This window comes from Saimiri boliviensis, chromosome 17, assembly GCF_048565385.1.
Source record: "Saimiri boliviensis isolate mSaiBol1 chromosome 17, mSaiBol1.pri, whole genome shotgun sequence".
Taxonomy (NCBI): Eukaryota; Metazoa; Chordata; class Mammalia; order Primates; family Cebidae; genus Saimiri; species Saimiri boliviensis.
Window position 1 is genome coordinate 22,101,671 of NC_133465.1, and position 26,841 is coordinate 22,128,511.

General features: G+C 51.9%; 2 protein-coding genes across 2 annotated transcripts; both read left to right on the forward strand.

The window, feature by feature from the left end:
- The first annotated feature begins 2,847 nt into the window (after positions 1-2,847).
- On the forward strand, positions 2,848-22,961 carry DPH1 (diphthamide biosynthesis 1). The gene is given in 14 exon segments (XM_039476080.2): positions 2,848-2,928; positions 14,694-14,846; positions 14,971-15,034; positions 16,623-16,744; positions 17,178-17,335; positions 17,472-17,556; positions 17,559-17,592; positions 20,134-20,202; positions 20,595-20,751; positions 20,866-20,966; positions 21,457-21,535; positions 21,827-21,967; positions 22,114-22,220; positions 22,876-22,961. Coding segments are annotated over 13 exon segments (1,314 nt in total). The 5' UTR covers positions 2,848-2,867; the 3' UTR covers positions 22,204-22,220; positions 22,876-22,961.
- On the forward strand, positions 22,199-26,173 carry OVCA2 (OVCA2 serine hydrolase domain containing). The gene is made up of 2 exons (XM_010343672.3): positions 22,199-22,577; positions 22,876-26,173. Exons 1-2 carry the CDS (start codon positions 22,394-22,396, stop codon positions 23,373-23,375), a joined length of 684 nt encoding a protein of 227 aa, XP_010341974.1. The 5' UTR covers positions 22,199-22,393; the 3' UTR covers positions 23,376-26,173.
- The last annotated feature ends 668 nt before the right edge of the window (positions 26,174-26,841 follow it).

Below are 26,841 nucleotides of genomic sequence, written 5' to 3' on the forward strand. Positions count from 1 at the left end.
AACCTGGTCAACATGGTGAAACCCCGTCTCTACTAAAAATACAAAAAAATTAGCTGGGCATGGTGGCACGTTCCTGTAATCCCAGCTACTCAGGAGGCTGAGGCAGGAGAATTGCCTGAACCGAGGAGGCGGAGGTTGCGGTGAGCCGAGATCGCGCCATTGCACTCCAGCCTGGGTAACAAGAGCGAAACTCTGTCTCAAAAAAAAAAAAAAAAAAAAAAAAAAAAAAAAGATTGGTCCCTCTTAGGGTAGGAACAGAAGGTGAGGCATTCTTTCTCTTAGCCACCAGCTGCAAGGCAGTGCTGCCCCCACCCCCTGCCTGAGCCCTGACACTGAGACCTGAGGTCCTCTGTCAGTACACTGAGGCCCAGAGACTTGCTCAATGTCACATAATAGATCTGTGATAAAGTGTGGGCCTCACTCAGGGCCCAAATGTGGGATAATCCTCCATCCACCTCCCCAAGCCGCCTCCCCATGACCCCCTAGCCCACAAACTCTAGCATCTTAGGAAAAGTTGGCTGGAGCTGGGCGTCAGTGTGAGAAGCAGAGTTATTTCAGGCCTCAGGAGGGCTGGGTACTGCCTTGGAGTCCAGCCAGGGGGTGGGAGCGACTAAAGGCGGGTGCTGTGGTGTAATGTGGGGGTGCACTGTGCCCGCCTTCTTGTCAGGCAGTAATTACTCAGACTGCTGAGTAACTCAGGGAGACCCCCACAGACAGATGGAGGTGTCCTCGGTCCAAGCCGAATGGCAGCCCCCAGTATCCTGCTCTGCGGGGTCCTGGGGCGCATTCTCACATCTGTTCTTCATGTCATTCTCCTAGTCATCATCTGGTTTCCTAACGGGAGCCAGGGCAGCTCATGAGGCACAGTGGATGCGGGGCAATTTACAGGAGGATGGGAACTTTGCCATCAACAGGCCCCACCTCCGATGAGGGAAGGTCCTGAGGGATGTGGTGCCTCCTAGGGAGAAGCTGTGGCTCAACTAGAGCCAGTCTTTTCCCCTGGAAACTCAGTGTTGCAGCCAGAGCTAAGGCTGTCCACAGGCTAGGCATTGGTGTCCTGACAGAGGAGGGGCTGAGCTCCCGGAATTCAGATCTTGCACGCTAGGAATCCAGAGAAGCTGAGGAGAGATGGGAAGGTCCCATCTGGACACTTACCAAGTTGAGGGGAGTGTTCCTGGGACCCACACTGGCCACATTTCTGTCTAAAGTTAACTGTCCTAAAAGCAGGTGGCCTGAAGGGCAGTACACTGAGCCCTCATGATCCTGCCCTCAGCTGCTCACTCCCAGCCTGCCCAGCCATTCCTGCTCCCTGGGCAGCCTCCCAGGCAGGGCCTGTCTCTGGCTACTTGTTTTCACTTCTCCCTGCACCTTAATTAGGGGTTTCTAAGCAGGGAGGGCCTCTGGGGGAGCCCGAGGCCACAGAGCTCACTTAAAGGGCCAGCTGTGCTCACAGCACTGGGGCAGAGAGAGGAGGAGGATGCCAGGGGGCTGGGTAGACATTCAGCTCTGGGGGCCATTGTTCCAGTGGCCGGACTTCACTCAGGACCAGTCCTGCAGGTACTTGCTCTTCCAAAGGTCAAAGCTGTCTCACTGGCTGTCTTCTCTTTGGGGTCTGTGGGGCTCTGGACAGTGATCAGGAGAAAGACTATCTAGCCCTGAGGGGCCAGGGTCCAGAAGGGTTAGACATCACAGTCCTCAACTGCCCACCCTCCCAGGAGAGCACGCTCAGGCTGTGGACCATCCCCAGAGAGGCAGTTTCTCCCATGGCAACCTTCTACGGCAGGCGTCCCCAAACTTTTTACACAGGGGGCCAGTTCACCGTCCCTCAGACCATTGGAGGGCCGCCACATACTGTGCTCCTCTCACTGACCACCAATGAAAGAGGTGCCCCTTCCTGAAGTGCGGCGGGGGGCCAGATAAATGGCCTCAGGGGGCCCGCATGCGGCCCGTGGGCGGTAGTTTGGGGACGCCTGTTCTACAGCATCTACACTGTGGGTTCTAAAGGTGATAAGGGCTGGGTGCAGTGGCTCATGCCTGTAATCCCAGCACTTTGGGAGGCCTAAGTGGGAGGATTGCTTCAGTCCAGAGGTTCAAAACCAGCCTGGGCAACATACTGGGAGCTTATCTCTACAAAAAAAAAAAAAAAAAAAAAAAAAAAATTAGCTGCACATGGTGGCACACGCCTGTGGTCTCAGGTACTCAGGAAACTGAGGCAGGAAGATCGCTTGAGCCCAGGTGGTTGAGACTGCTGTGAACCATGATCGCACCACTGCACTCCAGCCTGGGCGAGAGACCGAGACCCTGTCTCAAAAAAATAAAATAAATAAATAAATAAATAAATAAAGGTGAGAAGGGCGATCTGGAAACCTACAAGACTAGACTCGGAGCTGGGCTGGTGGTCCCTGGGCTCTGTCCTGCCGTACAGTGGGGCCCCCCTAGGTAGCGAACGTGCCCCACACGGCGGCGGGCTGACCGGCCAGTGCTTATGGGGAGACCGGCAGGGGGACTGAAGGAAGACCTGGTGAGTGTCCCCATTCACAAGACTCGGTCTGCAGAACTCGTGCTCGGAGTTGGCACATTGGAGAGCACTGCTCTTGGAGCGCCAGGCTTGTGCGCGGCCGGGGAGTGGAGCTGGGGACTGGGTCGCAGGAGGCGGGTAACTGCCCTGGTCCGCTACCGCGAGGAAAGGCAGAGTGCGGACATTCGGGGCTGAGGCGGGGCCCACTGTAGCCCCACCCCTATCTCCTCCTTTACAGCCCCGCCCAGCGAGTATCCCCGCCCCCGCCCGATCGGCGATCGACCGCACGGTCTGCGCTCTCCGCGTTCTTCCAGCGCTGTCTGTTTAGTATCACGTGGGCAGGAAGGTGATGGCGGCGCTGGTTGTGTCCGGGGCAGCGGAGCAGGGCGGCCGAAAAGGCCCTGGCAGAGGTGGGTGCTGCAGCGCTGCGGCCTCCAGACCTCGCACCTCAGGGTGGGGCCCCCAAGTTAGGTACAGGACCAACCCCCTTTAACGGCGGCGGCGCCTTTCTCCGCTGTTTTTCGCCTTGGGCCGCTTTCGCCCTCTCTGGGTCGCGTCAGCCGGGAGCCCAGGGGTACCAGTCTTTTGCAGCTTTAGGGCGCGACCGTGAGCAGCCCTTCCTGGGAGCTTGTAATCCTCAAATCGAAAACGACAGCCCTGCCTTGGCCGGCAGACGGACGCAGGAAGATTGACGGATAAAACGGACTCGACGGGGAGGGAAGGGCCAGGCCAGTTGCAGCGGGCTTTTTCCGAGCGCGCCCTCAGGGGAGAGGCACAAGGTTTCATTCGCCAGGCATGAGCTGGGTGTCCACCGAATGTCTGGCCTGCGCTGGGTGCAGGTACTAGAATCAGAGAGCTCAGTCTACTGGGGGAATGTTAATTGTAAGCAAATTATAGCACGTGATAAAGGAGGAGGCTCCTATTGGCCAGTGGGACCCATTGAAGGGCTAATGTTAGCATCTCCCACACCCCAACGGCCAGTAGGGACCTGTCGGAGGAGTATCTGTGATGGGCCTAGGAACCCTAGGCTGGTTGTTCAAGGCTTTTCAAACAACAGACCAAAAACCGTAGCAGTGGTAACATTCAAATCTGGTCTCAGGGACCCAGCCTGCCAGGCTGGTTCTCCACTGGACCCTCCCCACCGCCGCCCACACAGAGGGTGAAGCCTCAAGTCTGGGCAGATCCCGCCTATCATTGTGTGGGGTTCTAGCAGAAGTTATGGCACGCAGTACGGTCTCTATATGTATTCGTTGAGTAAGTTAATGTCTTGCCTTTTCGTGTCCTCAGACTGCTTGGCTCCTAAAGAGATAACCGGGTTGAACTAAAAGCTTAATTGTGGGATTAGGGCACAGTGGCTCACACACCTTGGGAGGCCGAGGAGGCTTGTGCGAGCCCAGGAATTCACACCAGTCTGGGTAAGATAGGGGGACCCTATCTGCACACACAAAAAAATAAAATTAGCTGTGCTTGTTGGCCCGTGCCTGTGGTCCTAGCTACTGGGGAGGCTGGCGTGGGAGGATTATCGTTTGAGCACAGGAGGTCGAGGCCACAGGGGACCATGATCACGCCCCTACATTCCACCCTGGGTGATGGAGTGAGACCCTGCCTTAAAAAATAATAAGCTGGGCCGGGCGCGGTGGCTCAAGCCTGTAATCCCAGCACTTTTGGGAGGCTGAGGCGGGTGGATCACGAGGTCAAGAGATCGAGACCATCCTGGTCAACATGGTGAAACCCCGTCTCTACTAAAAATACAAAAAATTAGCTGGGCATGGTGGCGCGTGCCTGTAATCCCAGCTACTCAGGAGGCTGAGGCAGGAGAATTTTGCCTGAACCCAGGAAGCGGAGGTTGCAGTGAGCCGAGATTGCGCCATTGCACTCCAGCCTGGGTAACAAAAGTGAAACTGCATCTCAAAAAAAAAAAAGACCTTACGTGTTAGAAGTAAAATATTGATGCCAAAAAAGAAATGGCACTCGAAGATAAATCCTCTCAGCAAGGCAATTTACTTCTGTAGAAGGGTGTGGCTCACGGATGGAGCAATGGTGGCCGCTGACTTGGACAAGGGGGGAAGGGGTACTTGTGCCTGATGGGGTCTTCCCTACTGCTGTGTGTTTCCTCTATTGGCTAGGGTTAGACTGCGCAAGCTAGACTAATACCAATTGGCTATTTTAAAGAGAGCAGGGGTCCGAGCTGAAGCGGCAGGGTGGGTGTTTTGGCAGGAAGGATAGTTACGGGTGGATTAGAGCAGGTAGCCAGGGGTAACCTAGGTCAAAGAAGGTGACCAGAGCAGGTGACAGGGATGAGGCAGGATGGAGCCGGGACCAGGGGAACAGATATGGACTACTGATGAGAACGTGTAGAGAAGGCTATAATTAAAGAATAAGAGAGCTGAACATACCGACATACTGATTCTTTGAAGGGAAACTTGGGGTTTACTATAACAATCCCCCATCTTGAATTTTTACAGTTTTATTTTTTTCTCTTCAAACTTCCTTACCATGCCTTGGCTTAGTTCTGTTGTTCTAAAAGAAGTAATCTGTCTCAATAAGGGGGAGGAGGGGTTGTGGATATTTTAGTAAGAGTTGCATCTCCTAGCCTCTGCACAAGTCCTCGATGCTTGGTATGACACAACATCTAAGGAGAAGTATAATTGTCTAGTATCAGATCTGGGGCTGTTGTGTTAGGTCATTTGGCTAGTGGATCCTAATTGTTCAGCTATTCCTTTGAAAGCATCTTTAGTATAGTTAACAAACTGCTGTTGGTTGTAATACATGTAGTTTAATCTACAGTTTTTTATTGTTACCTACCAGAACAACATTGACTTAAATCTTGCAGCTATCTGAAAGCTCCAGCTTTAAATTTATCTGGTACTCCTCAGAGAACTCCAATTGCATCTAAATAGGCATTCTCTGAATCAAAAGACCTATAAGGAGCTTCTCTTACTTGCTGATGTTGTAGTTTCTCTTTTTCTGGTTGATGAAATGCCAGGGTGAAAGGGATAGCCAACTGGACTACAGCGCACGTGCCGCTCCAGTTACTTGGCAGAGTGTTCAGTAAAGGTGCCCACAGTCCCACCATGCATCGGATGGGGATAAGTAAGGGCGGACTGATGAGCCAGCTCTCGAAAGTGCCTGACTTCACTCCATCCTGTTAAGTGTCCAAGGAACACAGTTTTCCCCTTGTCATGGCGAAGTTTGCCTTGGGAGATGGAGGCGACATGGCCCTCGGGGGCTGCTCCGCAGAGTGCTGAACCTCAGGAAATAGCATCGAAAGAACTTGGTACAATTTATTATTCCAAGCTGTGGAATCTTAAAGCTATCATGCACTCCATGTCCGCTTGATTAGATCATCTGAGTGAAAAGGGGATAACCTGGGCCTCAGGTCTGTCATGCGCACAAGCGTCAGTCGCATTTATTTAAGGCGCAAACAATATTTAATCCATTCTACCCAGGCATTTGCATCCTTATATCCTGTTTCAAGACTGTGGTTTGCCTTAGGTCCTCTACATCTACCATTGAGAGTTTGGTTTTGTCATTGCGTCTAGGAGGAGTGATTCATAAAGAGGTTGAGGCCGGGCGCGGTGGCTCAAGCCTGTAATCCGAGCACTTTGGGAGGCCGAGGCGGGTGGATCACGAGGTCGAGAGATCGAGACCATCCTGGTCAACATGGTGAAACCCCGTCTCTACTAAAAATACAAAAAAATGAGCTGGGCATGGTGGCGTGTGCCTGCAATCCCAGCTACTCAGGAGGCTGAGGCAGGAGAATTGCCTGAACCCAGGAGGCGGAGGTTGCGGTGAGCTGAGATCGCGCCATTGCACTCCAGCCTGGGTAACAAGAGTGAAACTCCGTCTCAAAAAATAAAAATAAAAAAAAATAAAGAGGTTGAAGGAGCAATAAGGTGCATTTCAAAAATTCCTTTAGGATCCTTTCCTGAAATGTCGGCTCCTATACCATAAATACGGCTTAATGAAGGGGAAGAGTTTTCAGATGTTGCAATAACAACAGTAAGCACTGATTATATTGACAGCTAGAAGGAGTAATATCTTTGATGGAGTGGATATATAGTTTTGAGGACTGACGAAGACCTGTGGAAACAAGCTATCCTAAACCTTTAGTGTTCCATGTGACATTAGACTAAGCAGAACATAGAGATTCTGTTTTAGAGGGATAAGAGTCTAATTCCTACCAATTACAAATGTAGCTACTATTATTCCTTGGATGACTAGTATCCTTAGAGGAACTCCTGTCTTCCTAATCTGAGAAGTCTAAGGGGGACAGAGACATTCTTCAGAAGCAGCAAGCTGTCCTTGGTTATGCAAATCTCCACAAGGCATAACTAAACACACATCAAAGCAACAACTTGAGCTGAGCCAGATCTAATCACAATAATAACAAGATGGGGGGTAGTTAAAGGGAAGAAAAGGAAAAAAAGAAAAGACTAAGCTTTTCTTAGCTTTAACTGGGTGGGGTCTGATCCTGGAACAGTAGCCCAGGATTCTAGTGGTGATGGCCCTTTCTTGACTTGGGTGTGATGTGTTCATCTCTTTTCTGCTGTCCAAAGGGCAGTCTTGGTGGCTAGCAGCACGAGGTGGGGTGGTCTCCAGGCTGGTACTGGTACTGGAAACTTCAGGGGGGCACCTGCGCTAAAAGACCTTTAGTTCTGAGGGAAGGAAAAGTGGAAGATAAACTAAGTATGTACACTGATTTGTTTCAAATGTAGGGAGATTAGTAGTAGTCTTTTCCGGGAGCAGTTCAGACTCAACAGGGTCATAGGCATTCCTACTTTCTCGCATAAAGGTGGGTGCCAGTACGATATTTCCATGTTATATCCAGTATCTGGGCTAATTTCCCAGTGACGTGCAATAAAACGAGTTCTATTATCTGAATCAATCAATACTTGAGATGACCGATTGGAGGCATCTGTTTGTAATTAATCTGAATACTTTGGAATGGCCTTAAGCCTGGATTTTTTTTTTTAATTGTTTGTTAGTTTTCTTACATACTTAGCAATTGTCTGTAACCGGTTTGGCCAGGGTATAAATAAATTCCTATGCACCCATAAACTCTGAGGACTGTGTCACGCATGGCTTGGGGTCCCCTAAGGGTCCCTAGATAGAGCTGGAAGCAGACTCCCCTAATAAGGGGTTTGGATAACATTTCCCTCTGGTCTGGCAGTATTCATTTTCCTTCTGAATTCTCTTTAGCACCTATTTTTGTTAGTTTTTAGACTAAACAAAGCCAGATACCATTTTATATTTGACAGCGCTTCCTGTGTGATTTTATGCCAGATAAATTTCATCTTTATATTAGTATGCTATTAATGTTAAACTCAGTTTTTTTCTTTTAATTCCCAGAAGATTTAGAATTGAAAAGCTCAATTTTAATGAAACCTTGTAGACATAGGTATCCAAATTTAATGTCTGACCATAAAGTAAGATTTTTATAGACTCTTCTTTTTAAAAAAAAAAAAAATTTAATTTTTTTTTAAATAAAGATGGGGTTTCACCATGTTGGTCAGGCTGGTCTTGAACTCCCAACCTCAGGTGATCCTCCTGCCTTGGCCTCCAAAGTGCTTGGATTACAGGCGTGAGCCACCACGCCTGGCTAACTCTTTTTAACCTTGTATAATTTCTGTTAACGAGCAGGTTAGTGCCTTTTTTTTCTTTTTCTTTTAAAAAACAAAAGCAAAAAAAAAACTCTTGTGCTTTTAATGTCCAGTTCACAGAAAAGCTGGATGATACCCCTTTAACATTAGCTAATATGTTTACACACAGAATTGCCTTTATAGTTAACATTTTAAAACTTGCTTAAACCTTCACAACAAAATATACTTTTTTACTTTTTTTCTTTTGACACAAGACTCTCGCTCTGTCACCAGGTGCCAGGCTGGAGTGCAGTGGTGCGATCTTGGCTCACTGCAACCTCCACCTCCCGGGTTCAAGCAATGCTCCTGCCTCAGCCTCCAGAGTAGCTGGGACTACAGGCAGGTGCCACCATGCCCAGCTAATTTTTATATTTTTTTAGTAGAGACAGGGTTTCACAATGTTGGCCAGGATGGTTTCGATCTCTTGGCCTCATGATCCACCCGCCTCGGCCTCCCAAAATGCTGGGATTACAGGGGTGAGCCACTTTGCCTGGCTTTTATTCTTTTTTTTTAAATGTAGATAGAAATCCACATTCTTATGCCTCCTTATGATCCTTTTACCTAAAGTATATTTTATTTTCCTTACACACCTTGCACATAAACCGTTTCTTCAATAGTTTTACATTCAAGGCCAGGCGTGGTGGCTCACACCTGTAATCCAAGCACTTTAGAGGCCAAGGCGGGTGGATCACCTGAGGTTGGGAGTTTTAAAAAAAACCGACATGGATCAACATGGTGAAACACCGTCTTTAAAAAAAAAAATTAAAAAAAAAATACAGGCCGGGCTCGGTGGCTCAAGCCTGTAATCCCAGCACTTTGGGAGGCCAAGGCGGGTGGATCACGAGGTCGAGAGATCGAGACCATCTTGGTCAACATAGTGAAACCCTGTCTCTACTAAAAATACAAAAAACTAGCTGGGCATGGTGGCGCGTGCCTGTAATCCCAGCTACTTAGGAGGCTGAGGCAGGAGAATTGCCTGAGCCCAGGAGGCAGAGGTTGCGGTGAGCCGAGATCGCGCCATTGCACTCCAGCCTGGGTAACGAGAGCGAAACTCCGTCTCAAAAAAAAAAAAAAAAAAAAATACATTCAGGAGGCCAAATTACTTTTAAATTATACAACATTTCTTGCATAAATTCCCTTTTATAACATTTTTTCATGACTTTCACAGACAATCTTCAACTTTTAGACTTGTAAACACCTGTTTCCTTATTTTAGCACAAGAATTTACCATATAAGATTCTTTTTATATAAATTCTTTTTTTTTTTTTTTTTTGTGAAAGATGATAACTGTTCTTTTCCAAAGCAAACTTCTTTCCTGTCTGTGGTCTAGACTATCTAAGGTCAAAAGATTAGTAGGGTAATACTGTTGTTTTTTTTTTTTTTTTTTTTTTGAGACGGAGTTTCGCTCGTTACCCAGGCTGGAGTGCAATGGCGTGATCTCGATTCACCACAATCCCCGCTTCCTGGGTTCAGGCAACTCTTCTGCCTCAGCCTCCTGAGTAGCTGGGATTACAGGCACGCGCCACTGTGCCCAGCTAATTTTTTTTTTTTGTATTTTTAGTAGAGACGGGGTTTCACCATGCTGACTAGGATGGTCTTGATCTCTTGACCTCGTGATCCACCCGCCTCGGCCTCCCAAAAGTGCTGGGATTACAGGCTTCAACCACTGCGCCCGGTCTGCATGTTACACTGTTAACTTTTAGCAAGCTTTGTATATAAGTTTCGTCCCTTAATGCATTTGGGCCTTCCACATGTTACTGGGGTAAGGATTTTTGATAGAAAGGCTACTGGCTGTCAGTGGCCTCTGTGCCTTTGGGCTGGTATTTCTAAGGTTATGCCCTTGTTTACACTGACAAAAAGACGGAATGGCTGCTTAAGGAGGTAACCTTTCCACCTGTTGGATTTCTGGTAATTGTCAAATGAGTGGGTTTAGCCTGTCTTGTGTGAGTTTTTTATATAAGGGCTTTATTTTTACAGCGTAAGAGTCTATCCATAGTCACAGAGACTCCACAAAACCTTGGGGTAAGACTGTCCATCGGTGTTGCTATTTTCCACCGGAGTGAGGATCTTCTCATTCAAAGGCAAGTAGGTCCTGGCTGCCCTATGCCCACGGACAAGCCCCCAAGGCATCTTTTAACCTTATTACTGTAAACTACTGGCAGTTATAATAGTATAAGGATTGGATTGAGAACAACAGGGTCTAAGAAGCCCCACATGGAGAAGATCTTCAATTATCAATTACAGGTTATGCATTTACCCTGAGCCTTAAAAGAATAGAGAACATTGCTTTCTCTTTACTACTTCTGTCTCTCGTTCTCTCTCTCTGATTCTGTCTCTGACTCTCTCTCTCTCTGACTCTTTCTCTTTCTCACTCTCTCTGACTATATTTCTCACTCTCTTCCTCTCTCTGACACTCTCTCTCTGACTCTCTCTCTGACTCTGAGTCTCTCACTCTCTCTCTTTCTCACTCTCTCTCTGACTCTGTCTCTCTGACTCTCTCTCTCTCCCTCTCTCTCTCTTCCTTTGTTCCATGTCAGTCTTTCTCCTCTAGGATTTCCACCCCCCCCCCCCGAAGCTGTTTTGGAGATTTATCTTTCTAGTTCTCTATTAATTTTTTTGTAATTTCTTGTTAATATTTGGCCAATTGTTAGTGACAAAATGAAGTTTTAAAATTCCCTGCCCAGGAAGATCCTTAGCACCTAGACCAGCATGTTTTCCTGCATGCTTTCTCGGTAGGCTGCGTTACTGTTGTCCCACTGCGGGTCTTGAGTGGGGAATGTTTGATCTGCTGTAGAATGTTTTGGCCAGGGTGGGTGTTCACGTTCCTAGGCTCCCATAGCAGTTCTGTGTACCTCTTTGTCCCCCTCCCCCCAGAAGAGAGGAAAGGGAAGTTCTGTAGAAGTTCTGAAGTTTTTTTTTTGTTTGTTTGTTTGTTTTTTTACATTGCTCTGTCTTACGTTGAAGTCGTTTTAGGGAAGGGTACTCAAGCTGATAGGCAGTGAGCTCTGGGGACAGTTCCCAAGAGGTGGGGTTCTAAGGAGGGGAACACAAGGATAGGAGAAGGGTCTGGGACAGGAGCTGATTGTGTTTGTGCTTGGTCCCTTCATTAGGCATAGGGGATTGTCAGGGGAATATCCTTAGCTTTATCTTGTTTATCCCTTACTCTGCTTGGGGTATTTCCCGTTTTGGGGATAAGGTTTCGTTTTCCTTACTGGAAATGTCTCGCCTTTTGGGGTGAGACTCAATTTCCTTTACTGGACATTTCTCCCCTTCCCTACTGTTGGAGGTTTGTGTAAGGTTCAGTCTGCCCCTAATGGAGAAGTCCTGCCTCTTTTTAACCACCAAGCCGCCCTCCCCCCCGCACCCCGAGGCTTTTCTCGCCACAGTATATTCCGACCAAGGCATTGTTTACTCTCCCCCTCCCCACGGCTTTGCTTAACCTTGGTCCTGACCACCAAGGAACTGCTACAGGCTCCCGAGGGTCTTTTTCTTGCTCTGTGCACAGAGTTGCTTGGTTGCCGCGGTATTTGTAGGCCTCACCACCCCCCACCCGGCGTTGCTGAGAGGCCGCCTCGTTCATCACATTAGGTAGGTCTCATCCCTTACGCCTGAGGCTGCCGCTGTGAAGCAGGAGGACGTGTGTCCTCACAGAGGGCCGAAACCACCGGAGGAGACCGGTGAATCCTGGACAAGCCCCCAGAATTGTTCTAAGTAATATTTCGATGCCGCAAAAGAAATAGCACTCGGTTAAATTCTCTGAGCAAGGCAATTTACTTGTTTGTCTGTTTGAGAAAGTGATTTAGAGAGAGAATCAGGAGAAAGAGAAACAGCTAACTCTCATGCTGAGTGAGAGAATCCACAGAGATGGAATCCAGGAGAGGAAAGCAGCTTCCACACTGAGAGGAAGGGAATAGAGAGAGATGGAGTCTAGGAGGGGAGGTCAGGCTTCCACGAGAGTGTGTGGAAGGAGGCCCCAGGGGGGAAATCCAGGAGAGAGAGAGACGGCTTCCACTAAGGGAGTGTTGGTGGAAGGGGACCCAAATGTGGAGTCCCGGCAATTTACTTCTGTAGACGGTGTGGCTCCCGGATGGAGCAATGGTGACCACACACCTGGACAAGGGGGAAGGGGCACTTATGCTTGACGGGGTCGTCCCTACTGCTCTGTAGTTCCCCTGTTGGCTGGGGTTAGACCGCACAAGCTAGAGTAATCCTGACTATTTTAAAGAGAGCAGGGGTCCAAGCTGGAGTGGCAGGGTGGGCATTGTGGCGGGAAGGATGGTCACGGGTGGGTCAGAGCAGGTAGTCAGGGGTGACTTAGGTCAAAGAACGTGACTGGAGCAGGTGACTGGGATGAGTCAGGATGGAGCCCAGACCAGGGGAAAGATGTGATCTAATGATAGGAACCTGTGGAGAAGGTTGTCACTGGACTTACAAGGAAGTTAAACTTTAAAATAGAGAATTAAAGAGTAAGAGGCTGAACATATGGACATGCTGATTCTTTGAAGAGAAACGGGCTTCACTATAACACAGGGAGTAGGATGAGGCCAGAGTAAGGTCTGCAGCCTTGCCAAAGGGCTGGGTTTGCCCTTTACTCCAGGAGTTATAATTCTGTGTCTGCCTGTCTTTGCCCCTCTAGACTGCTAGTCCCTAAAGGACAAGGTCACTTTTCTCTCCTTACTAGTACATCCACCAACCTGCCCCGAGTATTCTTTCCATCCGTCCTGGTTTAAGAGTAAGGAGGGGCAATGGTTCAATTCAGTTAAATGTATGATGTTTATTTCCCTTTTAAAGGAGGGGAGGTAAGAGTGAAAGAATCAGCCAGTGTGAGCATAGTGGGATTCTCAGTGAGGACGGCAGTCTTTTAAGTTCATATTCGTGTTTCACGGTTTGCTTATAGAACTCATATCTACAACCTCAGAACTTCAAGGTGTCCTCAGGAGGTGGGAGGAGGGGGACATGCTCCCAGACTGGCTGGGCTGGCTAGCTGGACTGGGGTTTCCTGCAGGGCTGTTCTCTATCAAGGAGCAGTTGGGGGACTCAGCTTGTTGTTCTTTGCTCCGTGGTTCCCTGTTGTCTGTCTGTTCTCCTGAGGAAGCGAGTGAGCCATATTCTCTTCATGGGCTCGAGCCTTTGACTCCCAGTAATTTCATGACATGGAGGATATACCGGTTACCTTTCAGCGTCATGAATTGTCTCTACCTTCAGGATGAATTCAGTGAGAACGAAAGCTGGGCCAGCCCCCTTGGTGTCTGGATCTGGGCGTTAAACTTGGTGGAGTTGGCCGGGCATGGTGGCTCACGCCTGTAATCCCAGCACTTTGGGAGGCTGAGGCGGGTGGATCACGAGGTCAAGAGATCGAGACCATCCTGGTCAACATGGTGAAACCCCGTCTCTACTAAAAATACAAAAAGTTAGCTGGGCATGATAGCGTACACCTGTAGTCCCAGCTACTTGGGAGGCTGAGGCAGGAGAATTGCCTGAACCCAGGAGGTGGAGGTTGCCGTGAGCTGAGATCGTGCCATTGCACTCCAGGCTGGGTAACAAGAGCGAAACTCCGTCTCAGAAAACAACAACAACAACCACAAAACAAACCTGGTGGAGTTAACAGCTCAGCTGGGTCTTGTTGCCGAACTCAGTTTGGGTCTGCCCTCCTGCAAAGCAAAGCCAAACACTGACATTGAGTTTTGCAGGGAGAGAACAGGCATTTATGGTAAGGCACCAAGCAAGGACACGGGGCAGCTAAGGCTTAAGACCTGGACTCCCTGATGGCTTACAAGCAAGGGGTTTAAAGGCTAGTCTGCAGGGGGATCTTTAAAGTGAGTTAAGGGCTGGGGAATTTCTGGAACTTTCTTTATTTTCTGGCTTCACACTGTCTGAGGTCTTACATGACAGCAGTTAGTTGGCATTTTTTCATCTGGTGGGGGTCCTGGTTTCTGAAAAACAGCTTGGGGGTATATGTCAAGGTGTTGCCTTCAGTTTCTACAGCGAGCCAGACATCCTGTGCCTCTCCCTTGGGTGAGTGTTCTTTATTATCTTCTTTTTTTTTTTTTTGAGACGGAGTTTCGCTCTTGTTACCCAGGCTGGAGTGCAATGGCGCGATCTCGGCTCACCACAACCTCCGCCTCCTGGGTTCAGGCAATTCTCCTGCCTCAGCCTCCTGAGTAGCTGGGACTACAGGCACGTGCCACCATGCCCAGCTAATTTTTTGTATTTTTAGTAGAGACGGGGTTTCACCATGTTGACCAGGATGGTCTCGATCTCTTGACCTTGTGATCCACCCGCCTCGGCCTCCCAAAGTGCTGGGATTACAGGCTTGAGCCACTGCGCCCAGCGATTATCTTCTTCTTTAGCAAGTTACTTACTTTCCTAATTGCTGGTTGGAGGGCTAGCTAAGATTTTTCTTGATGACTCAAAATTTTTATTTCTCTGCTTGAGTTGGGGGAGCCGGGCAGGCCCTGAAAAGGGATCCCATTCCATCTCAGTCTGGCTATGGTCAAAAACAGACACCAACTCAGCCCTTATACCCATCCTAGGTCGGGTCCCTCGGGGCCGTGTAGCCAATCAGATCCCCTCTGAGATCCTGAACAACCCCCAGCTGCAGGCAGCAGTCCAGGTCCTGCCTTCCAACTACAACTTTGAGATCCCAAAGACCATCTGGAGGATCCAACAAGCCCAGGCCAAGAAGGGTGAGCCTGTCATCACTGAGCTGGGGTAGGGGTGGAGAGGTTGCCTGGCCCAGCAGGACAGTGTCCCCACTGCAGCCCCCCCTTCCTGGCCCTCCACGTCACATGTCTCTGCTCTGTCTTTCAGTGGCTTTGCAAATGCCAGAAGGCCTCCTCCTCTTTGCCTGCACCATTGTGGATATATTGGAAAGGTGAGGCTTGGGGCACTGGAGAGAGGCTGAGCCAGGCTCCCCTGCCCCCATGCTCATTACCCTGGTGGCAAATGCCCTGGTGGTGGGCATTTTTTCCCTCTGGACCTCCGCCTTTGCCCTCTCTCCCACACAACCATACATATACTAAGGGAAAACCCAAAACAAATCTCCCAGCTTGCTGAGAGTCCTGCTTGTCCCTGCAAATCTCTCCTTCCCTAAATATTTGGGACAGAGAAATAAACCAATCCCAGTATCCTCAAAGCTAGGCCCAGAGCAGGTGGTGGGACTCGGGGAGGCACCTAAGAATTCTCCCAGCTGCCCCTGAAAGGCGCTGAGTGATCAGTGAGAGGTCTGGGGAGGAGATACCTTTTCCTCAGACACATTGGGGGAAGTAGGGCAAGGCCAGGTTTGCAAGGGGGGAGGTACCTGGGAGAAGGTTTTCAGTTCCTCCTGCCACTGTCATTCTAAGTTTCTGCAATACAATGAGCCATCCCTGGTGGGGAGGGTGAGAACTCAGCCATCTGGAACCAGCACAGGAACAGGGGCGGAGAACGAAGAAAGGGGAGGTCATCTCGTACTGGGAACCTCCCCCTCCCCTGCGGCCCACCTCCCTTCCCTGCTCCCCAGCCGGTTGCCACAGACTCACTTCCCTGCTCCCACCCTCTTGCCCCTTGGGGATGCTCTCTGGGGCTCAGGCCAATTTGCATACATTTTAATCTATAAAAAATTAAGTGCTCTGGCTGACTCAGATGCCTGGGCTGCATTCTAAGGAGCTGAATAATCTGCTTCTGGGCACAGCCTGATTTGGGGAAGGGGGTGGAGGAGGGGGTGACTAGCAGCTCAACTCTTCCACCACCACACCCCCAGGGAAAGGATGGGGAGACCCGGCACTGAGCCAGGCCCCATGTTCCAGGTGTGAGTCTCTCTCAAGGAAGAGGGGCTTCTCCATTCCCCGGGTGAGTTTAGGGGTGGAGGGTCTTCCCCCACCCCTCCCCCAGTGATTCAGGCCTGGCAGCAGATCGATGGCAGTGTTCCGGCCAGAGCCTCTTCCTGACGCAGGAGGTGTGTAGGTGGTCCCATGTGCTGCGGGGGAGCTGTGCCTGGGTCCCCCATCCTGGGCACTGAGGGCCCTGCCTGTGAGTGGGGAGGTAGCGGGGGTCCAGGTGAGAGGGAGGCTGTGTGTATCCATGCGGCCACACCCACCGCGAAACCCAGCGTGGGAGTGCGTGCCTTTTCGCGTGCATGCACATGAGTGCTCACTGCTCCTGGTGGGTTGGGTGGGTCAGGGCATGGGGCATCTGTGTTTTGACCCCGTGTGTGCTGGGCTGAGGGTTGAGGTCCCTCCTGCAGCCTGAGCCTGGGCAGAGGAATGAGGGTCCTCATGCTGCAACCGTTCCAGGAGCTGCTGCCAGGTTGGAGGCGGCAGCTGTGCCCCTCCTAATCTTTGTTGGCAGGAGCGGCAGCTGCCCACTCAAGGAACTGGGAGAGGTAGGGGGAGAGGAGCTGAGCCCTGAGACCCCTCCCAGGGCTGGGTCTCCCCCACCCCACTTCTGTGTCACTGTCCCACTGTTACCACCCCTCCCCACAGGTTCACCGAGGCTGAAGTGATGGTGATGGGTGATGTGACCTATGGGGCTTGCTGTGTGGATGATTTCACTGCCAGGGCCCTGGGAGCTGACTTCCTGGTGCACTACGGCCACAGCTGCCTGGGTATGGCGGGGCCAGGACACCTCGGCGGTGGCGGGGCTGGCGAGAGGCAGGCCGGACACTCATCTTCCCCCTCGAAGTGCCTTCTTGTCCTGTGTTCGGCACGAGGTCCCTCCTGGTTTCTGGGATGGCCTCCGCCTTCCCGCTCTGCAGGTGGATCTTGCCTTTGGATTTGGTTGCCTTGGAAACTGCTCTGTCCCAGATGCAGGTGTTTGAAAGGCTGTTGGTTGTAGTGCAGACCGGCCCCTGGCCGGGTGACAGAGAAGCCTGACTGAGAAAGAGCTTCTAGGGGACCTGTGACCCCCTCTTCTCCTACCCTGTCCTTCTACCTTCAGGCTGAAGCTACTGGGCCTTGGTGCTCAGAGACCTCAGCCCGGGCCAGCCCCTCTGCAGCTCCTGCCTTCCCAAATGGACCCTGAACTCTTCCCTCCCCCAGTTCCCATGGACACCTCGGCCCAAGACTTGCGGGTGCTGTATGTCTTCGTCGACATCCGGATAGATGCTACCCACCTGCTTGACTCTCTCCGCCTCACCTTTCCCCCGGCCACTGCCCTCGCCCTGGTCAGCACCATTCAGTTTGTGTCCACCTTGCAGGTAGGTAGAATGTGGCTCCTCAGCCTCCCACAGGGCAGATGGTGGCCACTCTCCGGCTGTTGCTGGGTCTCCACGCCAGGTGCTCCAGGTTGTTCAGCCCTGGCCTCTGGCTTCCCTTCTCCCCTCCTTCTTACAGGCAGCTGCCCAGGAGCTGAAAGCTGAGTATCATGTGAGTGTCCCACAGTGCAAGCCCCTGTCCCCTGGAGAGATTCTGGGCTGCACATCCCCCGACTGCCCGAAGAGGTAGAGGCCGTTGTGTAAGTTAAAAAAGGGGGCCAAGTCCTACAGACATGAGAATGCGCCCTGGGAGGGAGCCCAAGGGTCATCATACAGGAAAGAAACGGAATCTAATGTTCCTTACCTGCAGCCCAAGGTCACAGTGCAAGGTGGGCACCAAAAAGGGACTCGACTTGGGCTATCTCTTTCTCCACTGCCCAGTCTGCCATCCAGAGGGCCTGATGGGGGGATGAGGGTGGGCTGACAGCGGTAGGAATATAATTGGAGAAGATGGATGGGTACGCCCAGGCTGCAGCCCCATTAATTTACCATCCGGACAGCTAACAAGCAGAAGCAGCGTGTCTCCTGCCACCTAATTATTTTAGGTAATAGAAATGCTTAATGTTGTGTGAATGCAGCCAGCCTGAGAGCCAACAGCTCCCCCAGCTGGGACTAGGGAAGGGAGCCCCGTTTCTTGCTAATGGCAGGGAGGGAGGGCACTTCTGACTTAGCCCACCTCTGGGGCTTGCCCCTTAGACAGGCCCTCATCAGGGCCTTCACCAGCCCAGGCCTGGCAGTCCTGCTCCCCTAGGAGCGCTCCCCGTGCCTGCATCACTCCGTATCCACCCTTGGGGGCTTCCAAGTGTATGTTGGTGGGAGGGGACACCCGGAGTGTTGGCCATTCATCAAAATGAAGTGTGGTCTCCAAGAGGGAGAGGAGCTGTCACAACGCAGGTGAGCTTCCACACTCTGGAGTCTTCATGGCCTGGGAAGCCATGTTAGGGTGAGCATGGCTGAGGGCCTGGGGTTAAGCCTCAGGTGTGCTGCTTCATAGCTGTATAATTGGAGGCAAGTTTCTTTTTTTTTCTTTTTTTTTTTTTTGAGACAGAGTTTCACTCTTGTTACCCAGGCTGGAGTGCAATGGCGCGATCTCGGCTCACCGCAACCTCCGCCTCCTGGGTTCAGGCAATTCTCCTGCCTCAACCTCCTGAGTAGCTGGGATTACAGGCACACGCCACCATGCCCAGCTAATTTTTTGTATTTTTTTAGTAGAGACGGGGTTTCACCATGTTGACCAGGATGGTCTCGATCTCTTGACCTCGTGATCCACCCGCCTCGGCCTCCCAAAGTGCTGGGATTACAGGCTTGAGCCACCGTGCCCGGCCAAGTTTCTTTTTTTTTATTTTTTATTTTATTTAAGACGGGGTTTCACCATACTGGTCAGGCCGGTCTCAAACTCCTGACCTCAGGTGATCCGCCCGCCTCAGCCTCCCTAAGTGCTGGATTACATGTGTGAGCCACCGCGCCCGGCTGGAGGCAAGTTTCTTAACATCCCTGAGCCTCAGCTGTATCTTCTGTAAAACTGGTATACTGTAGGTATCTTGGAGGATTAGTAGACAGGACTGAGTGAACTAATTCACATCAGGTACTTCGTTTGTGCCTGGTACACAGAACGCAAAAACCCAATAAACAGTAGCTGGTGGCCAGGCATGGTGGCTCATGCCTGTAATCCCAGTGCTTTATGGGAGGCCGAGGCAGGAGAATTGCTTATATCTAGGAGTTTGAGACCAGCCTGGGAAACATAGTGAAACCCCCACCCTACAAAAAAAAGAAAAATTAGCTGGGTACGGTGTCCATGTCTGTAGTCCCAACTACTCAGGAGGCTTAAGTGAGAGGATCGCTTGAGCCTGGGAGGCCAAGGCTGCAGTGAGCCATGATCGTGCCATTGCACTCAGTTTGAGTGACAGAGTTAAGACCCTGCCTCAAAAAAAAACAAAACATGAAAATCCAGTAGCTGTTGTTATAACTCAGTAACTGGACCCAAGAGCTAGTTTGAGCAGAAAGTAGCGATTGTGTATGCCCTGCAGCCTCCTGTACAGCATAGCTCAGAGGTCCCCAACTCCTGGCACCGTGGCCTGTTAGGAACTGAGCTGTACAGAAGGTTGAGGGGCCATGGCTGCCTGAGCTCCACCTCCTGTCCCGTCAGCAGCAGCATTGGGTGCTCTCAGGAGGACACGCCCTGTTGTGACTTGTGCATGCGAAGGATCTAGGTGGCGAGCTCTATGAGAATCTTAACACCTGATGATCTGAGGTGGGACAGTTTCATCCTGAAACCATCCCCCCACACCCACCCGTGTCTGTGAAAAATTGTCTTCCATGAAACCTGTCCCTGGTGCCAAGAAGTTTGGTTACTGCTGGCATAGGTGACTCCCTGAACGCTGCTGTCCACGTCTGTGTTGAGCCTGTAAGGGAGAATCTGTTCCCCAGCTTCCGGATGAGGCGCTCTGGAACCGCAGGCGGCCTGGCCTGGCCTGGGCTGCTCCTTCACTCTTCCCCAGAAGCTTGGGTGGGACAGTTCTTAGATTCTGCATTATGTGATGAGAGAGACCATACAGTCATCCAATTCAAACTCCTTCTTTTACACATGAGAAAACCAAGGCTCTGCGAGGTGAAATGCTGGCTGTCCCAGTTTACATACAGTCACAGCACAGCCAGCTGTGAACTCCGCCCTCTGAACGTCTAAGCCAGCGAGTGCCTCTTCTGCCCAGATCACACTTAGAGCCTCCCTTCCACCCCTGCAGGTATCTTGGAGATGGCCGCTTCCATCTGGAGTCTGTCATGATTGCCAACCCCAACGTCCCTGCTTACCGGTATGTGCTGGGCTGGGCTGGGCTGGGCTGGCAGCTGGTGAGGGGTCAGATTTGCGGCCACTCATGCCCTCAGTTGGTTGCATCCTCATTTCCTGGCTGCTAAGCCACCAGCCCTAAGGGTCTGAGGCACATGGGCGCTAGATGTGGGCATTCGCCCCAGGGCTGCTGTTGCCTGCAGCCCTGGGGATTTACACTGAGATCCTGAAACTGCCAGCTCCATCTGCTCCAGCTGTGGGACAGGTCTTCCTAATGACAGTCCCCACTCTTACCTCTGTTCCTAATGACCTGGGTAGGGCCTAAAGGCTCAGGAGCCCACAGGGCTGAGGCAGGGGCTGTGTGCACAAGAGTCCCCACAGTGGCTGTCTCAGTGACCCTGGCTGCTGCTTTTCCAGGTATGACCCATATAGCAAAGTCCTGTCCAGAGAGCACTATGACCATCAGCGCATGCAGGCTGCTCGCCAGGAAGCCATAGCTGCTGCCCACTCAGCTAAGTCCTGGGGCCTCATTCTGGGTACTTTGGGCCGCCAGGGCAGTCCTAAGATCCTGGAGGTCAGTAGGCTCCAGAGGGCCTCTGGAGGAGGGGAGGAGCTGGGAAAACCACAGGTTCAGCTTTGGCTGCTTGAGCATGGTGACCTCCTCCGTCCTGCCTCCTTCTCCCAACAGCACCTGGAGTCCCAGCTCCGAGCCCTGGGCCTTTCCTTCGTGAGGCTGCTGCTCTCTGAGATCTTCCCCAGCAAGCTTCGCCTACTTCCTGAGGTGGACGTGTAAGTTTCCCACCTTACCTGCCTGGCTATGACTCTGGATAAAGCAGCTTGGAAGTTGGGTCCTGCCCAGACTGTCTCAAAGGCTGGAGCTAATAGGAATTGCTTCCATGGTCATGCAATTTTAGTGTTGACAGAGACTTCCCAGGCAGGGCTAACTGGGTCACACCTGCTTTAGGGCTCAGAGGCAATGGCAGCATCACATTTGTCATTGTGAGATGAGTTGCAGGGGTGCCCGACCCCTCCCTGGTAGCAGATACTAAATTTGGTTCTGGGGATGCTCTCACCAGTGAGCTGCCCTGGAAAGCTCATTGTCAGCAGAGGAAGCAGGAGAAAACACACAACAATGCAGTATCCCAAACAGCAGCAGGTGACTGTTTACTTTAGGGTTCATAACGCTTGGTAATTAATGGGGTTTTAGGGATACTGTCATGTTCTTCAGCATGCTGCCTGGGAGGCACCTCCTAGGGTCTGACCTGGCTTCCCTTCCCAGGTGGGTGCAGGTGGCGTGTCCACGGCTCTCCATTGACTGGGGCACAGCCTTCCCCAAGCCGCTGCTGACACCTTATGAGGTAACACCAAGTTCCGAACCCCTGGGAGAGAGTGGACTTTGCACGTGCTTCTCAAAGGCCAGGTGTGGGGGTGGGTGGGCAGGATTTGGTTATGTTAGTAGGTTCCGGAGTCTGTCTCGAATTCTCCAATTCCTAGCTGTGTGGCTTTTGACAGGGCCCTGACCTCTCTGAACCACACACTTCCCTTCCGTGGTAGGGAACTGTGTGCCCTTCACAGGCTGTTGTGAGGGCTGAGTTCAGTAATCCAGGAGCAGGAAAACACGGGCAAATATTGTCTGGTCTCCCCTGCAGGCGGCCGTAGCCCTGAGGAGCATTTCCTGGCAGCAGCCCTACCCCATGGACTTTTACGCCGGCAGCTCCTTGGGGCCCTGGACGGTGAACCACGGCCAAGACCGGCGTCCTCAGGCCGTGGGCCGGCCGGCGCAGGGGAAGGTAAGGCGGGGTTTCCAGGAGGGAGGAGAGACCGCGCTTGGGCCCTGGCTGCCTTTGGCGACACAAGCCGAGGCCGCCGCCCTGCGACCGCGACGGGAAATGCAGGGTGGCAAAAGCGAGACCCTGACCAAAGGCTGCGACCTCAGGTGCAGGAGGGGTCCACGCAGCCCCCTTCAGCCGTGACTTGCGAGGACTGCAGCTGTAGAGACGAGAAGGTGGCGCCGCTCGCTCCTTAACACGCTCCGGGCCCCAGGTATCCGCCCCTGCTCTGGCTGCGCCCCTCCCCTCGCCGTTGTCAATGGAACGTCTTGGCGCTGCGAGGCCCGCCTTCGGGGTGGTGCCGGTGTTTGGTTCCGCCCCTTGCATTCTCCTTCCGCTCGGGGAAAGGCCGCTTCCGGCGCTTTCATTGCGATTCTGCCGAGCGTGATGGCCGGGCAGCGAACCCTACGGGTCCTGTGCCTGGCGGGCTTCCGGCAGAGCGAGCGGGCCTTCCGCGAGAAGACTGGAGCACTGAGGAAGGCGCTGCGGGGCCGCGCCGAGCTCGTGTGCCTCAGTGGCCCGCACCTAGTCCGGGACGCCCCGGGCCCCGAGGGCACCAGATCAGACATCGGTGAGACGAGCCCTGCTCCGGAAATGCACTCGGCTTTCTCCATCTTGTTTCGTCCCCTCAGCGTCCCCCACCCTCATTCCTCCCACCCAGCCTGGCCCCTCTTGCTCAAGCTACTGCCTGTGCTCCCGGGCTTCCGTCTTCATCCGTCTTCCTCCGCCGCCTCCTGTTCAGGCCAATCCCTTCATTCCTCGTCTACTCTCCCCGAGACTTTCGCCTCCTTTCCCTTTTTTCTCTGCCATCTCGAATTCTTGGAGGGTCCCGTGCCCTAAGCCCACCCTCTTTCCCTGTATCGCTGTAGGGTCCTGCCCTCCGGAGGAGCAGCCTCGAGGCTGGTGGTTTTCAGAGCAGGAGACGGACGTTTTCTCCGCATTGGAAGAGCCCGCCGTGTGCAGGGGCCTGGAGGAAGCTCTGGGGACGGTGGCGCAGGCACTGAGCAGGCTGGGGCCTTTTGACGGGCTTCTTGGTTTCAGCCAAGGGGCTGCGCTGGCCGCCCTCGTGTGCGCCCTGGGCCAGGCAGGCGATTCCCGCTTCCCCATGCCGCGGTTTGTCATCTTGGTATCTGGATTCTGTCCCCGGGGCCGTGGGTTCAAGGAATCCATCCTGCAAAGACCCTTGTTGTTGCCGTCCCTCCATGTTTTCGGGGACACTGACAAAGTCATCCCCTCTCCGGAGAGTATACAGCTGGCCAGCCGATTCCCTGAAGCCGTCACCCTCACCCACTCCGGTGGCCACTTCATTCCAGCAGCTGCACCCCAGCGTCAGGCCTACCTCAAGTTCTTGGACCAGTTTGCAGAGTGAGATCAAGAAATGTCTCTTTTCCTACATCCATCCCCCTTGGGGTAGTCTCGTCATCCGTGCCCCTCCCAGGGCTCTTCACTGCTGTTGGTGGGCCTCACCAGGACCAGTTAAGAGACTACTATTGGTCAGGTGCAGTGGCTCACGTCTGTAATCTCAGCACTTTGGGAGGCCGAGGCAGGCAGATCACAATGTTAGGTGTTCGAGACCAGCCTGGCCAACATGATGGAACCCCGTCTCTACCAAAATTTTTTATAAAAAAAAATTACCCGGGTGTCGGGACATGCACCTGTAATCCCAGCTTCTCGTTAGGCTGGGATTACAGCCTAACAGCTGTAATCTCTCCAGCCTGAAGAAGGAGAATCGCTTGAACCTGGGAGGCAGAGGTTGCAGTGAGCAAAAATCACAGCGCTGCATTCCAGCCTGGGCAACAGAGTGAGGACTCGGTCTCAAAAAAAAAAAGACATCAATACTTGGGACTTAGTTACATGAGCCCTGCCCTGTATTGAAGAAAAGGGGAGCACAGGCCGTAATGGACATTGACCTTGATTTGTGAGACTCAAGAAAATGCCTGCAGAGTCCTGGATTAAGAGGGCGATGTGGGAAGAGCAGAGGCTGGCATCCCGGTGACTGCCACATAATAAAGTGACGATTTGGAGCATCTTTTTCCGGTACACACACAAAAACACTGTAATGGTAAAGTTGCTTTCTTGGCTACCTGCGCAGTCTTGTGGGCAGCACCAAGCAGGGCAGTGTTTCCAGTGGTGAGTGCCAGGACAAGCTCCCGCACAGGCGCACATACTCACATGTTATTGCTGGAAGTTTTCAGTTCCAAGCTGAAGGGAAGGAGGCCTCGGTGGCAGTGTTAGGGAGGAACATACATCTGAGAAGTTTTGGGAAGATGTCCTCTGGCAAGGCCACCGTAATTTTAGCCTTCCTCTGTCCAGATCACTGAGAGGTATGTCTCTCAAACCCTGGCTGTGTGCTCTGCTTCTTAAGTGCTCTTACTCCTCTGAATTATGAGCTTGAAGGATGAGTATGTAATCCCAGACTGTAATCCCAGCACTTTGGGAGGCTGTAATCCTAGCACGCGTGAGCCACCGCGCCTGGCCAACAGCCTCATCTTAAATTGACCCCATCTTCACAGTTTCTGAGATTGTTGCCATTCTTTAGTGACTACTGCCAAAGCCTAGGCAACCCAGCTGGTTTCCTTTTGGGGAGTATAGTTTTTCTTGGATACTTAAAAAAAAGAATCTGTTGGTTACTCCCCCCTACAAGAGCTTAACCTCTCCACTGCAGGGACCTTATCTGTCTCGTCTTCCTGCCACCTTCCTTCCTGTCTTCAGCGACTGGAAGAAATACCTGTTCCTTTAGCAACTTGGTCTGTTCCCAGCTGAAGCCCCCAAGAGAAGCAGAAGCAGCAGTCTGATTTTTTTGAAAACTAAGCTGGAAAATGGACTCCTCAAATTTCCACAGTTCACCACCTGCCCTGAAGAGGGAGGCTCTGACCAGACCTAAACGTGGTCAGTGTTACCTATCCTCTGTCTCTCTGCCAGCCACAGGAGTAGTCTGGACACCATGAACTTTAGGACTCGGGGGCTAGGGGCAGCTGGGAAGAGGAAACAACACAAGCCCCGAACTGCCTCTACCTTGAGGATATCGCGGCCACCCACTGCCAGTGCCACAAGCTGGCTTTGCAGGCCGCACTGGATATCCTGGGCGCACGTGCCTGGTGGCACCTGAACTTCAATGAACATCACCTCCAGGGTCTGGTACCATTGGCCCCACGGGGTCCCGCACAGAACCACCCTACTCCACACCAATGGGGCCGACATACTCCAGTCACCTCCCAGCCGCAGTTGCACCAGGCGGAGCTGAGCCAGATACTTTTTTTTTTTTTTTTTTTTTGAGATGGAGTTTAGCTCTGTTGCCCAGGCTGAAGTGCAATGGCGTGATCTCAGCTGACCACAACCACTGCCTCCCGGGTTGAAGCGATTCTCCCACCTGTCTCCTGAGAAGCTGAGATTACAGGCACATGCCATTCACGTCCAGCTAATTTTTGTGTTTTTAGTAGATACGGGGTTTCACCATGTTGGCCAGGCTGGTCTCAAACTCTCTGCCTCAAATGATCCACCCGCCTCAGCCTCCCAAAGTGCTGGGATTACAGCCATGAGCCACCACACCCAGCCCTCTTAAAGACAAGGCCTGGCTTTGTCACCCAGGCTGGAGTTCAGCGGCATAATCGGCAGCCCTAAGCCACCCTCTCATCTCAGTCTCCTGAGTAGCTGGGGCTATAGATGTGCATTGCCAAGCCCAGCTAATGTATTTTTTGCAGAGACGGGGTTTCACCATGGGCATGATGGTCTTGAACTTGTGTGCTTAAGCAATCCACCTGCCCAGCCTCTCAAAGTGCTGGAATTACAGGTGTGAGCCACCTCGCCTGGCCAAGTGCCACCCTTAATGATTTCCCTCCCACCGCCAGTGCCACCTGAGACCCTCCTCCTCAACCCACACGCACACATGCATACACACACTGCTTTCTGACTTCTTTCCTGCCTCTGCAAGACAAGATGCCTGTTCTTTTTCTGGAAGATCACACCAACTATCTAGCCATCAGACATAGCTGCCAAGGAGCTAAGCGACTGAGCAGGAACTGTGGTTAGGGATACAGCACAAATCCTCTGGCACCTTTTTACTGACAACCAGACTGATATCCCTTACGTTACCCAAAGTTCTAGGTTCCTTGCTACAGAGAGAAGCTGTCCAAGATTAAAAAAAAAAGATGGAATTATCCACCCAGACGAAGACTCAACTTACTGGGTGTGGAAAGTGTGTGTTGGGAGGGGTGAGAGAGATTCTTCTCCCTTGCTTCAGCCGGCTTGTCTTGTTCTTGGTGGTTTAAGGAATCTCCTTTAGCAAAAGGAGATTTTGGAATGGATTGATTACACAGTCCTGTGGTATTGGATCCATTGAATTTCAGAAAAAAAAAATTTGATTTAAAGTTTCAGAAATTGCACAGAAAAATTCAGAGTTCTGGCTTTTCTGGAAATGATTGATCTGCAGTTCAGGGCTCCCTTACCCTCATGGCAATCATAGGCTGCCTCTTTAGCGTGGTCCCAAGAGAGGCAAATGACTCGTCTACCCCAGCTGCGTAGGATTCTTGTGAGGATGAAAGTAGAGGGGGGGGCAGAAATAGTGGGGAGTGAATTTTAAGGCTTAAAATGAGAAGTGGGGTGGGTAGAGCCCAGCAGTATTTGGTGGAGCAGAAGGGCTCCTGGTAGGGGTGAGGATTCCTCCTGAGAACCAGTGTCCAAGCTAGAAGGAAACCTGGGGTTACTAGTTCTCAGCAAGTGGAACACTTCACTTGCTATTGGACCGTCCAGGGGCAAGAGAGACTTGGGGGGTGGGGGGGGCTTGTGCCCTTCCCTCATCCCCAATGCACAGATTCTGTGGGCCATTTACATCCAGA